The 15,334-nt window shown below is 34.0% G+C and overlaps 1 protein-coding gene across 1 annotated transcript; it reads right to left on the reverse strand.

Moving 5' to 3' along the window:
* Window positions 1-9,509: 9,509 nt before the first annotated feature.
* LOC104216856 (stem-specific protein TSJT1-like) lies at window positions 9,510-12,579 on the reverse strand. The gene is made up of 4 exons (XM_009766991.2): window positions 12,257-12,579; window positions 11,352-11,592; window positions 10,633-10,753; window positions 9,510-9,949 (listed from the first exon to the last, which is right to left on the reverse strand). Exons 1-4 carry the CDS (start codon window positions 12,466-12,468, stop codon window positions 9,762-9,764), a joined length of 762 nt encoding a protein of 253 aa, XP_009765293.1. The 5' UTR covers window positions 12,469-12,579; the 3' UTR covers window positions 9,510-9,761.
* Between the last annotated feature and the right edge of the window lie 2,755 nt (window positions 12,580-15,334).

A 15,334-nucleotide genomic window follows, 5' to 3' on the forward strand; every position in this document is an offset into this window, starting at 1 on the left:
GGTTTAAGGATATGTGATTTCACCTAATACCAATTGATAAACGTAAAGATAAATGATGCAAATCGACAATAATACAAAGCAAACTAGTGTTTTGTCAATACCCTCGAGCTAATGTACCCTTGAGCTTGGTAGAGTAAGAATAGTTAAAGAGCAGTAAGTTGATGAGCAGAAGAAAGAAATATTATATTGCCTTGATATTCGTCAATGTTAGGTGTTTGCAAATGACAGGGACCCTCTTTCATATACTAGAGGAATCCTAATTATAATATAATTCTAATTACGGAAATAAATCTCATGATTGGTATAAATAATCACCCTTGATTTGATCTGTTCCGAGATTTCCGCTGTGATCTTCGACCGGTTACGGATATCTCGCCTTTCCGTTATTGCACTTCACTCGAAGTCGGTCATATTTAATCTTGATTGCTGCTGGCCTTAGTCTCAACGGACACTTCGATCTTTAGACTCGATGCCTCGTCTTAGAACTCGGGTCTGATTCATTATGAGACTACCCTCGATGCAACTCCCTTGTCTCGATCAAATAGTAGTATATAGATAGTTCCCTCGTTTCTTGGAGTGTAACGAGAAGAAACGAACTGAGCCTTCGATTTTGTACCTCAACCAATTATGACGTCATCCTCGTGAAGTAAGCGGCGGAGGCGACTGAAGCGTCGCGTCTGCACAGTTCTTAAGATTATTAATTAGTGTCAGTTGATAGTCGGCCACTAGTGTTTTCAAACCATCATAGCAGATATTATAAATAGATCATCTTCATAATTTTCTCAAACTTTACTTTCAAAATTTCTCCTAATCTTCAAAACTCTTCCATTCCCTTCAAGCTTATCAATTCTGCAGGTTCTTCAATTCCGTTTGCCAATCTTTTCTTAAAACAACAAATTTCGTCTTCTTCTTTCTTTCAACTCATATAACAATGGCGAAAACATCAAAAACCGTTCCTCAAATGGAAAAAAACCTCTTCATCGCGGCCGGTCGGTGATAAAACGTAGGTGGAGCAATGTATCGAAGAATGTGTTCCCGGGTCATGCGACCTTACTTCTGATTTCAAAGTTGAAAAACCCTCATTTGTCCCTGGCCGTTGTGAACCAATGTCGAGATACATATGCTCGATAACCGAGGGTGATCTTGAGCAGGTGAAAAAAGATTGTCATTGGGAAAACAAAGAGGTGGTGATTCCTACGCCCGAGGAGGATATTACCACTCATGTAAAAGGGGTTTTAAGTGTTTACACTTACCCTTTCATGCTAGGTCCCATTGATCCCATTATTATCTACTTCTGCCGCCAATACCACATAACCCTAGGACAAATCCACCCCTCTTTTTGGTGCATTGTTATTTTGCTCTGATTCTTCGTGAGCAAGGTCGAATGGATGTCTTTCACCCTCGATCATCTCATTAGACTACACAGCCCCCGTCTTTATCAAGGCGAATTAGTAAGGCTTCAGCACCGGGCCACAAAGATGTTGTTCTCGAGCATAGACGAGGACAAAAATCGAGGATGGATGGGCCGGTTTGTCCGAGTGAGGACTTCTGACATAATCCCGACCGATAAGATGTCATTCCCCGAAGAATGGAACATGAAGCGTAAGTACAAACCCACCAATAACTTATGTTGATTGCTTTGCTTCCTTTACCTTTTCTTATCAACATTCTTTCTTATGATGCAGCGGTTTCTTGGGTGCCCGGTACAATCCCGAACCTTGAAGGTTGGGTTCGGAAACTGGCATCGACCTCTTCGTATGTTGAGCGCTCGTGGCGCGATTTAGCCAAGGGCCGATGGGAGGCCAAAATCATGGTAAGCTTTTTTATCTATGTTCGATGCCTTCCTGTGAAATGTTTCTTTTTTATTTTTACTTAATTTCCTCCCATACAGGTCTCGGAGACAAAACTGCCATGAGGCCGCCCCACTTAGGGAAGAGGAGGCCCCGAAACTGGCTAAGGATAAGAAGAGGAAAAGGGTCTCGCCATATGATACTCCAAAGCCTAAGAAAAGCAAGGCTCGTAAGTTGAAGAATGGCACTGCCGCTCTGCCTACCGACATAGCCCAGAAACTACGAGATGAAGAAGAGGATAAAGAAGATGCTGACTGCGAGTCGGTGCCTCGAAAGAGGGGAAGCGTCGAAGCTTCAAAAGCAGCTGAGCCGGTGACAATCGAGGAGGCTCATCTTCGGACCGAGGAGATCTCGGAAGATAGTCCAAGCAAAGTCCCTGAATCAACGGAGGCTTAAAATGCCTCCTGCCGTGATGAACAATCGGAGAGAGCACCCCAAGTGTCTTGCTTGGGGAAATCGTCAACATTGTTGATTCCCCGCCCCTCCCCACATTTTATGTGGCGCAAATTCGGGAGGCCCAGTCTATAGAGACCCCCGATGTGGGAACGACCCACGAAGGGGATGACTTATTTTGTGGCTACTTCATGGGGATCGATAATGTTTTCCGACCTGGATGCATCAATCATTTTCGATAAGGCTCAGCAACTCCTGAACTAGGTAGATTTCAGCCCCCGTTAATAGGTTTATGTTTACTTTTATTTTCTTTTGTCTGATTTCCTTCCTTTCTACATAGGCCATGACGCTTCATCGGGAAGTATTTTCCAAATTTCGAGCTGAGATGAACTGGTGTGAGGCTGATCTCAAAAGGTTCACGGAGGAGAGAGACGCCCTCAAACTCCTCAATGTGAAAAATAAAAGAGGAGGTCAGAGACCTCCGAGCTCAATTGGCAATAACTCACAAAGAGCAGACTGACCTAATTGAACAAGTAATGAAGAATCTTCTTAGAAGTTTGGTGTGTTGATTCGGGGATGGAGACTGATACTTTGACCCTGCAGGTTCAGCAGAAGGCCGAAAAAATCGAGCAGCTTCTCGAGGAGGCTGAGATGAAAGAGGCAGAGACTTTAGGGTAGAAGCAGAACATGGAACACCTCGCCTCGGAGAAAGATACTGCTCGAGCCCAGCTATCTTCGGTTGAGCATCAACTCCAAAGCATGAAGCAAGAGAGCTTGCCCTAAGCCAAGAAAATTGAGGAGCTCGAGGCTCGGTTGGCTTATGAGCTTGTAAAGGTCGCATCTGAGGTAGAAAGAGTAAAGGGCAACGTGGAAGTGGTCGTGGCTGTCTATCGAGTTGACGCTGAAGCCGCTCACGCTCGAGCAAAGGAAATTTCTGATGTTGCTCAGGTTTGATCATTATGTGTTGTGAGCATGCCATGTCTTAGTCTCGGAGAGAGACTCTCAAAGAAATTCATGCTCGTGGTTTTGACTTCACTACCGATATCGAGAACGCAAAAGTGCTTGAGGCCGAAGCTAAATCTTTGCTCTTAGATGATGATGACTCCGGGAACGCAAGTGGATCTGAGAGAGGAGAAGATGAAGATGGAGCTCCCAGGGAAGATTAGAATTTTTTTCTTATTCTTTTTTTTTTGGATTTTTTGTGTAAGACCCTGAGTGTTTTTGTAAATACTTTCGTATATATGAAAGGTTTTTTTTTTTCCGATTTGTCTCTGATTTCTATTTCGTGAAAATTTTGTTTTGCTTTCGCCTTATGATAATTCTCATATACTTTAGGTTTTGTGAGAAATTCGACTCACTTCGCTGCCTTGTGAAAATTTTGTTGAAATCGGATTGTTATAGTCTCTATAATCGAGTGAGTACTTGCTCGAACTTAGAGTAGCAAAACACTTAGGTTTTTTGGTTAAGCGAGGGCGGGTCCTCGAGCTCAACAATGTAATGGCCCTTAGGCTCTTTAATCGAGCCGATATGACCTCGAAAGATTGGCTTTTTCCCTTTTTTCGGCTTCAAAGTTTTAATCATATAAATATATTTTATGCGTTAGCATGAGATAGATCTGTACCCATTAGGGTTCAGTGTTATCGAAAAAACTTTGTTATACCTTAGCATAAGTGTGTTCAATTTGGTACCTCTTAAGGTTTTCGAGGGTTGATGTTATCTAAAAATTGAGTAACAATTAAACTTATAATGTGATTTTAAGGATATGTGATTTCACCTAATACCAATTGATAAACGTAAAGATGAATGATGCAAATCGACAATAATACAAAGCAAACCTGTGTTTTGTCGATGCCTTCGAGCTAATGTACCCTCGAGCTTAATAGAGTAAGAACAGTTAAAGAGCAGTAAGTTGATAAGAAGAAGAAAGAAATATTATATTGTCTTGATATTCGTCAATGTAAGGTGTTTACAAATGATGGGGACCCCTCTTTATATACTAGAGGAATCCTAATTATAGTAAAATTCTAATTACGGAAATAAATCTCATGATTGGTACAAATAACCGCCCTTGATTTGATCGGTTCCGAGATTTCGACCGTGATCTTCGACCGGTTACGGATATCTCGCCTCTCCGTTATTGCACTTCACTCGAAGTCGGTCATATTTAATCTCGATTGCTGCTGGCCTCGGTCTCAACGGACACTTCGGTCTTTAGACTTGATGCCTCATCTTCGAACTCGAGTCTGATTCATTACGAGGCTACCCCTGATGCAACTCCCTTGTCTCGATGTACACAAGTAAAGAAATGTGACATTTTTTTTAAAATTAACTAAAAAGGAAAAAAATGTCACATAAATTGAACGAAGAGTACTATTATTTAAAATTCAAGTAAATTAACAATTAAATATTATATCCACAAAGTAATAGCAAAAATCTTAATTTTACACTGTGTCCTAAACAAACTTCTTTAATGAAACACAATATTAAGATAAGCAACATGGGTAGTTAATTGTGGTGATCGACAATAATGATTGCGAGGTGGCAAATGGTGGTGATAGTGATAGTTATTGTTGTTGTGGGTGGTGATGCTTCTGCAGTGGTGGTCAATGGTAGTAGCTTAATTCAGTGCCGGCTTTAGGGTAAAGCCTTAAAGTATGTGCTTTAGGCCCCAAATTTGGAGGTCCCATTTCTTTTTTTATCATTAATAGGCTAATAATTTTTTTGTGTGTGTGGAAAATAATGAGTACTTTTAAGCAGAAAAAGTAGATTTTTTTACTATATAAAAGGAAAATTAACTTTTTAATGTGTGACTAATTGACGTTTGAGTAAAATTTCAGTAAATAACTCTTCTAACCCTCTTGCTGTGAACAAAATATAGGGAAATCATTATATTCCACTTCTTATCATTTTTTTTAATTAGAAATATGTAGATTATATTTTATACTATTTTCTCTCTTTCTTGGTTTGTCCAAGAGTTAATCTCTTAGACAACATTTATATATTTTTATATTTCTTATCTTGATTTCCAAGTCCAAGTCTGATAAGTTATATTAATATTATTTTCTGAAAAATCATAGCTTAAGAGTACTTTTCATGAAATATATTGCACACTTTTTTTCCCTCACGTTTCAAGCATTGCGAAGAGTTATTGAAGTAGTAAAAGATATTTTGGAATTTAATTATCATTTTTCTTGAATTAGATTCTATTTTGCCACCTTTCAAGTATTTTTTATCTAATATTATGTATTATCTTTTTAATTATGTATTGAAATAAATATGTCAACTAGAGATATGAATTAGGTTGTTCAAAACTTAATAAAGAAAAAAAGTTAAAACTATAATACAGTCCCAAAAAGGATTATTAGGAGAAATGATTATAAACAATTCCTACGTAAAAATTTTGCATCTCAAAACATTAGGAAATTAACTAGACTTCAAATAGGTATTTTATATATATGTAATTCAAAAAAAATAATTTAAGGCCTGTCATCATGGCCACAAAAATTATTGAGCCGCCCGAGTCGCTTATGATAATAGTTAGCCGTGGTGGTCAATAGAGAATGATGGTAGCGGCTGCTCATACTAGTAGACAAAATGGTAGTAAAAGATCATCTATACTATATTCAAAGCACGAAGCCCCTGTCAAAATGTCATTCGCCTTTTTTACCCTTTGTAAGTATATTCTACGCTGGACATAATTGTAATTATAATCAACTATAATTTTCTTAGGCAAAAAAAAAACTGCCGTTTATTTCCATTTTTGTTGGCTACAGATTTTCTTTTGTTTAGGTTTAGGATTCTTTAGGCTTTTCTTTGACTAGGATTCAGTTTCTTTACTGCCGTGTGTGGGTTTCTTTTAGGTTTAGGCTTCTTTAGATTTTTCTTTGTTTCTTCATTCTTTCCTTGTTATTAGGATTCTTTTATTGCCCATACTGCCGCATGTTAAATTAATGCTGCACATGCACTAGGTTCGTATATTGTTGATATATAATTGCAAATTGAAAGGTACGTTACAATGTCTTATATACGATTAAGTTCAAAACTTGACTTATTTATAAATTTTGCATAGGTTGTTTGGGTCATTGCATTCGTAACTTAAATTTGCTTTCCAACTTTATTTTTTTGGTATTTAGATTTAGATTCTCATAGTAGGTTTACCCTTTTCTTCTATAATATCGTATCCAAGTATCAAAAACAAGGATTCATCATGAGTTTTCAATGTTAAATAGTTTAATAAAAATAGGTAGGCACTTCTTATGAACTTTCGTGAACGAAAGGTAATATAAGAGATATTTACATGAGAAATAAATCTGTTTGAATAAGTTGAATACCATAGGAAAATAGCTAACTCAATTTCGTGAATTCAAATAATTAATGGTATAATATAATTTATGTATGAGGAGTGTGCTAAAGTCAAATAATCATTGATCATGTGAAACACATACACAAATAGTAACTTTCTGAGGGAAATTGGTAGAAGTTAAACATCATATACTCTATATTTTGTCCTACTGATATCATAAGGGAGTTAGATTGACAATAGGTACTATAAAAAAAATAACGAAGTATACTCTTAGCTAAGATACCTAATAAATGAGATTTTTCATGTCGTTATTATTATACAGAACTTGTGGCACTTGATATCTATACACTAGGCATATAATACATGTATGAGCATGTGCATGGATAGAGAAAGAAAGCTCTTCAAGACGAAAATAAGAGTAGAAACAATTCATATAATGCTAAGTATTGATTAGAAAAATAGAACAATATTATATTTTGCTCATAGAAAATAACTAAATTTAAGTTGAATATATTTGAAAGATGATTGAGGACTTTTATGTGACAAAGTTTATTGTTTTATTGAGTTAGCTATATATAGAATCAATATTAATAAATATGGTAAGCTTAAAATTTTACTTTATAACTCAAATACAAACATGTTTTTAACATATATAATATTATGTGATTTTATTTTTACAAAATTACTCATCGAGATGGGGTAAAAAGTACGAAGTCACTTAGCGAAATATCGTTCGCCTTTTTTACCCTTTAAAAATAGAGTTCACACTAGATAAAATAATCATTTAGTTATTTTCCTAATATTTAGGACCTAAAATTTTGTTGAAATTTGAGTATTAAATCTTTCCTTATTTAAGATAGATACCTAAATTATAAGACTTTAAATTCAATTAGATTTTGTACCTTACATAAATATTTTGTAGACGTTCTTTTGACTATTTGATGATATTACAGTAGAACAATATTAGTACAAGTAGTTTCTTTATGGAAAGTGACATAACCATGGTACTCCGGTTTTATTCATGATGAATAAAATAATTATTTAACATCAATGGATAATAATAATTATTTTTTGAAAAACAATTTTTACTTCACTTAAATTTTTAACAAAATATATTAACTTATTCTTATTATATGGTAAATAATGTGAGACTAAAATTAAAAACTACTAAGTATATAGAAAAATAATGTTTTACTTTTCTATTAATTTTGTCCTCTTCAGTCAATCTATCTAGACTATTATAAAAGTACGAAACTTCAACGCAAAATTGATTGATATTCTTATCATTTAAAATAAATTCATATTGGATCAAATTACCATTTACTTAGTATTTTTATTATTACTTAAGACGTCAAAATTAATTAAAATTTTGACTATTAAATCTTTTCTTATTTGAACTAAATAAAACTCCTAATATTTAGGAATATAACCCAATAAAATTATAAGTCGAGTAAGTTAATTTCACAAGAATTTATAATTTTAGGAATTGTTATTTCACATGGAACAACAATAATCCAGGTAATATTAGAAGTCTTCCCCTTCAAGATACCAAGAGAAGAAAACTTAAAGCAAATTATACAAAAATTGTACTCAGGAGCTCATAATTATTTTCAGATCATCCAAAACATTAAAGATTTAAGTTGTAATGTTAGCTATTTTTTCATCCTAGATTTGGTCTGGCAATTGTGTGATGGACACATGTGCATATACCAGAATTGTACAAGAGACTATGCCCAATGGCTATTTCAAGCTATTCTTATTTAGGACAATGTCAAAAAACACATTCCAAAACTGTTGCCATTGTGTTTTATAGTTTCTTATAGTGTTGATAAATTTGTTAGGGATATGTGACTAACTGATATTACTCATCATTATTGAGCTAAAGGAAGTAATAATATTTATTAGCATATATAATCTCTTTCATAATAATAAAGTATTTGTAGAGCAGAGACCTTCTTTTATTGAGGTAGGTAAATGTGATTATATTCATTATTTTTTCGGTTTTTTTTTTAGTTTTTATTTAATAAGTTAGACAATTTTGTGAATAACCTCTATGTAATTTTACTAAATTTATATTCAGTGATATTAAATACACGCGCAACGCGCGTATTCTAAGACTGGTATTTTATAAAAATCTTTAAGTGAATAAAGACTTAATAATGTTAAAGATTGTGAAAAGTTAGAATGACCTAAATATATTCAGAACAAATAAGCTAAGCAGTCATAAAAGAAAACAATAAACACACTTAATAAATTGAAATGTGAATGATTCAGACGCAAACCCCATTAAGTAAAAATAAATGAATATTCGAGCTCATGCAATTATCCTTGAATTTTATCTCTTGATCACTGATTTATTCCCCTGGAAAGACTAATTTTAACCCAACAACCTCATAATCTCAGCATATTTATCTTGATGCAACGTCAATAAATTTCAAGTGGGTAACAAAAATTTTACAAGTAATATTTTCATTTCGTCTCAAATTATTTGTCACAGTTTATTTGAAAGGTTAATTTGATCTTTTATTATGTGAACATAGATAAATTTGTTACTAAAATAAGATTTAATTTTTTTAATACTTTAAAAATATTTATAAATTAATTTTAAATTTAATAACATTAAAATTATTGTACAAAAGTCTTGGTTATTGGCAAAGTTGAGATGCTCAACTTGTTATTAGCAAAATTGAGGTGTCTAACTAACGCTTTCGTGCCAAGTTTGAGGGGCCATCTATATGTTTGGGCATTTGGCCAATAATTAAAGTCTCTAGTTTTATTAGATGAGCTAGCCTTTCTTGTCCAAAAGAGAGACAAACTTGATTGATTAGGCTTATAGAAAATTATGATGGGGACATAATCACCACAAGAAGGTGGAAATTTGGTGATTATGTTTACAAAAAATTAAATTGTTCGTATAATTTTTGTGAGGAACTCTAAGCGAATTTTTTTATTAATATGGAAACTTATAGGAGCAAACTAAGAGAGAGTCTCATTTATACAAAGGTTAATCCCCAAAATGAGTAGTACAAAATAAAGAGAAAAAAAGGGCTAAAGAGACAATCTTCCCATCTAGGAACCTCAAGTCAATTTACAAAGCTGAGGTCCATTTAGAAGATGAAAATGCTTGAAACACAATTAATAAAACAGCAGCAATTAACAAAGATAACAAGTCTTTGTTAATATAGTCTTTTTTTTTAATGAGGTCTAAAACATGTCTACTGGCCCCAATTTGCCCAATTTGCTGCACTTCCAACTCTTGGCATGCTATTCACTTTTGAGTAGACATCAACCTTGAAATAAGCTCCACACATTGATCCTTCACTATCTACTCTTGGCATTGCTTTCATCTTGTAACTTGGATGCTCATAGCTCTTTAATCCTGTTTCACTATGGTACATGCACCCTACAAAACATCAATCACATCCAACATTAATATTCTCACAGCTATTAGTTCCAATAACGGTAGAGCGAGGATTAGAAGTTTATGAATTCGGAATGTCATTAAGAGCACTGACTATTTGAGTTATTGAGTTCGAAATCCAGTAGTTGTATGTATTTAGTAGATTGTTTATCACATATATTGGATTTGAGCCGATGGTCGTTCAGAAACAGCCTCTTTACCTTCACAAGGTAGAGATAAGATTTGCCTACACACTACCTTTCCCAGACCTCACTTGTGATATTTACACCGAATTTGTTGTTGTTGTTGTATATCGAATTCGAGCCAAAAGTTACTGAATTAAGCCGAATTCATAACTTATATGCTACCTCCGTCCCTAATTAGTTCCAGTTGTGTAATGTAGTAGTTTTTTTTGTATCTGAGAAATTTCTTGTGTTCTGGCCTAACTATAGTTGGCGTAAAGGTTTGAAATTAGGACAAATATGGACCGACCCTCTACCTTCCTCCCAACTCCTATCAGGCTTTGTCAATGACAAAGTTTGAACATGTAACATGCGCCTAACTTACACATCATCTGTTGCATCCTTACCGCAAAAGGAAAGACCTAGTGCTTGCTCAATTTGATTTTTGATTTTGTAGCTTAGTGACTAAATCTAGGCAAATACTTTTGAAATTGAGCTACATACCAACAGGGAAGGGAGCAAATGATTTGATACAACTTGCTTTAATGTGATCCACATTATCAGATATCATAACAGATCCATCATATGCTATGCCCCAGAATAGCTTCACCTTTTCATCAGCACCCTATCCATAAAACACCATTCATGATATTGATTAGTGACACAAAAAAAATATCATAACCTTACAAAAATAAACAAACATATATTCAAACAACGGAGCCAGAATTTGAAGTTTACGGATTCAGAATTTTGATCATGGGTACTAGCTTAATAATTTGTATATACAATAAATTTCTTAAGACACATACAAAGTTAGAACCAAAGCTACCGGCAAAAAATAAAGGCCTAAGGGTCCAAACAGGTGGCACGGGGTCCAAATATGGCATTCAACCTAAAACATAGTAATACTTTCCAAAACACAATAGTATCAAATAGTTTTCAATCAAATGCGCAACTTAATAGTCAGTCTGGTGCACTAAGTCCCCACTTTACGCGGGGTCTGGGGATGGGCCGGACGACAAGGGTCTATTGTATGCAGCCTTATCCTGCATATCTGCAAGAGGCTGTTTTCACGGCTCGAAGGAGGTCACGTGGAGTCAACCTTACGAGTTAAATCAAAACTCCCCTTCTTGAACCAAAGCTAGGGGATTCAACCGAAATCATAACCTAACCTCTAGCTTCGCCCCTACATATATTTCTATATTCACAATATATAAACGTACCAGGGCAACAAAGACTGTATCAGCCTTATGATCATAGATCACAAATCCAAAGCTACCTTCAAGATCCTTGAGAACTTCATGGGCCGGGTATGGGCCTCTGTCACGGAGGGTCCGATATGCTTCACTTACAAGCATAGCCTCATTGGCACATTTTGATAGGCCATAATGCTTGTTTAAGGCACATAAGTTGTTCAAACTTCCCAAGAAAACACAGTATATGTCATTCACACCACAGAACAACCTACAAAAAAAAAATTCAAATAACTTCCCATTATTTCTCTAATTCATAGGCTTGAAAATCACAATTTTGGGCGAATTTAAGAACATATAAACATAATTTTATTATTAAAGAAGAGGGATGACAAACGAGGCGAGACAGGGCGAAGCAAAGCATGTGAACAGAGGCGGAACCAAGTTCTAAATTTAATATTTATAAATATTTAATAATTTCTTTAACTCAAATATACTGTTTGAGCAAAAGTTACTATGTTCGGGTGAACCCTATTCAAGCTTCTAGCCCCGCCAATGCATATGAAAGCCTCATCCCACCCAAATTTTAACTCTGTCCCAACCACCCACCCAATCGCATAAACTAAAATTAGCCGGTTAATATATAATATGTGTATAATCATATATAATATATGTATACATGCTAGAAACAAATAAGAAGTGAATCCAACCGGCTATTTATATAAAGATCCCTAACATTTTTCTCTATTCTCTATTTCTATCACACCAAACCATATCAAATCACCATGATTAAGTAATTTATTGAGGCGAAAAAATATATTTTAATTAACCATAATTAAACAAGAAAAGTATACCTGCAAACAATCATATCATGCATTTATTGATTTAGTATAGACAGTTAATGCGATAAAATCTCTAGGAGAGAGGATCAATACCTTTGAAGAGTGTTATATGAACTTGCACGATTAGAATAGGCCAAAAATGCCTTATCCATAAAACCAATAGAAAATCCATTATTTGGATTTGCAGATAAGAAATTCTTCATAGTTTCTTCAGGAGATGCAGCTTTAATTGATGCTTGTAATGAGGCTGGACTCTGCAATTCCTTTGGTGGATCAACAACACCTTTCTTGAATATTGCCAACATTTTTTCTTGCCTTTTTTGAATGGGAAAATACAGAGATCTAACAAAAACAATGTAATATACAAAGACACAATATTAGTCAATTAATATTTGGTAGAATGGATAATGAAATGGTGTGTGATTTTGTCGAGTATTTATAGGCAAAGAAGAAAGAAAGATAAGAAGAGACAGAGGTGTCAGCATTATCCATTACGAATCTTGAAGTGGGGTTAAAGTTATTCTAAAATTGGTGATGTGGATCACTGAATTTTGTAAATTGGTAAGAATTTTTAAGTGCCAATCAATTCTTGAATTTAGGAAACCTGAAAATTTTAAATGGTTTTTATATGTTGGGGCACATGTATTTGAGGTGGAGGTGACTATGGAAATAGTATTTCAATTTATGTGACTTTATATTTTTAAATTATTTAAAAAAAGAAGAGGGCAACCCAATACACAAAATTCTGTAGTCATGCAGGGTTCAAGGACGGTCGCACCCTAGGAGTGTGATATAGGTAACTTACCCTAATGCAAGCATTAATAGTTGCTTCTACAGTTTAAATTTATGACCTATAGGTCACGCGGATATAATTTTAAATAAATAAAATGTATTTTTATATTTAATGCATAAATTTTTAATATTTAATATTTTTAAGTTATTCCTAATTTCTAATAAAAATAACATAATATATTTAAGATCATACTCCCTCCGGTCTACTTTAATTGATTTTTTGGTATTTTTCTTGTGGCCCACAATATTTAATTTTTTTCAGATATCAAGAAGGAGTTAACTTCTTTTTTTCAAAGTTGCCCTTGAAACACAGAGTCTGGGAATATTTGTTATATTTCCGATGATCAAATTAAGGTTAATATACTCAATTTTATTAATAATTAATGCTAAAAGGTGAATTTCTTAATATGGTTGAAAACAATCAAAAAAATCAATTAAAGTGAATCAGAGAAAGTAATAGTTAAAATATATTTTTAGTAGATGGGTACTCCCTCCGGTCCAAAATAAGTGATTTTTTGGCTTTTTTCTTGTGGTCCAAAATAAGTGATTATTCCAGATTTCAAGAATGAATTAATTATTTTTTTTCCTACATTGTCCATGGAGTAAATAATGTTGGAGTATGTGTTATGAGTGTTTATGTGAAGAGATAGTAAAGGTTAATATGGTCAATTTTATTGTTAATTAGGGGTCATTTGGTAGGATGCATTAGATAAGTTAATGCATGCATTGGCTTTGTGTATTAATAATGCATTGTTTGGTAGACATTTTGAACCTATGCATTAGTTATGCAGGCATTAGTTATACATCCTATTTGGTATTATCTTATGCATAACTAATGCACAGAAAACAATGGTATTAACAATGCAATGGGTTTTAATGCATGCATTAGCTTAGTTAAAGACAAAATTGTCCTTCAAAATTTGTACTTGATTAAAATATGCTAGTTAGTATATTAATACAAGTTCAAAATAATCCAAATAGTGAAAAATAAAATTGTATCCCTAGTAAATAAATAAATACTTAGCATATTTTTTTTTTATAAATAAATATTTAATTTTATTTTACAATATAGGTAGACAAATAAAATAATTTTTTTAAAACTTTTCATATAAAAACATTTCTCAACATATGTTTCTTTTAAAAAGTTAGATTGTGGACTAGTTTTGAGGGCATTTTTATAAACAAATAATTCTTTTAGAAATTGTGCAATATTTTAATACATCAAACCAAACAATGGATAAGAACAATACCGGCATAACTAATACCAGCATAACTAATGCAAGCATAACTAATTACAGCATTATTAATACATCATATTCAGCATTATTCTCACCCTACCAATGACCCCTTAATGTTAAAAGGTGAATTTCTTAATGTGTGAAAACAACTAAAAAATCACTTATTTTGAATCGGAGTGAGTACAATTTAAGACCATAAAATTTAGATATTTATTTTACACCCTTAAATTTTGTACAATTAAGATATAATAAATGAAGAAAAGGACCGTGGTTGTTAGATTGTTGTTGGAGAAAAAGGGGTTTGTTTAATAAATATTCGAGAAAAAGGAAAGAAAAGTTGAGTATGTGGGAGGAAATACGAGGAATGGGTCACCACTTATAATAGAACTTATCCATAACCATAAACGCAATGAATTGAGTTTGACACGAATCCTAGTCAGCGAATCCATCTTTTACTGTCTGATTGGATATGATTTTGATCTGTCTCCTTCTGACATTTGTACACACTTTCTCACTTTTCTTTATTTGGGAACCTTATTCTTATTTTTTTTTATAATTATTTCTTACCCGATATTCGAGTATTTGTTTTGGATGTTATTAAATTCGATAAAGAAGTAATTATACCGTTAAAAAGATATAGCGCAGTGGATGAAACTGCTCCTTCCTTAACCAGATATTTCAGGTTCGACTTTCGAGCCAGGGTATGGAAAAATCCTTGGTAGGGAGCGCTTCCCCCGAATGGGGCCCTACATAACGTGAATCCGGATATAGTCGGGCTCAATGCGGGTACCGAACACCAGGTGAGAAACCAAAAAAAAAAGTAATTATCACTCCATCATAATTCTTATTGATCCCTCGTTCCTTAACCAGATATTTTGGGTTCGACTTTCGAGCCCTGAGTATGGAAAAATCCTTGGTAGGGAGTGTTTCCCCCGAATGGGGCCCTACATGGCGTGAATTCGAATATAGTCGGGCTCCAATGCGAGTACCGGACACCGGGTGAGAAACCAAAAAAAAAAGTAATTATCACTCCATCATAATTCTTATTGATCCCTCGTTCTTATTTGTACTAACGGACACAAGGGCAGAGCTATCATGGCAGTTACGTGCAGAGGCAGATCTAGGATTTTAAATTTATGGG

The sequence above is a fragment of the Nicotiana sylvestris genome, chromosome 9, assembly GCF_000393655.2.
Source record: "Nicotiana sylvestris chromosome 9, ASM39365v2, whole genome shotgun sequence".
In the NCBI taxonomy this organism is placed as follows: Eukaryota; Viridiplantae; Streptophyta; class Magnoliopsida; order Solanales; family Solanaceae; genus Nicotiana; species Nicotiana sylvestris.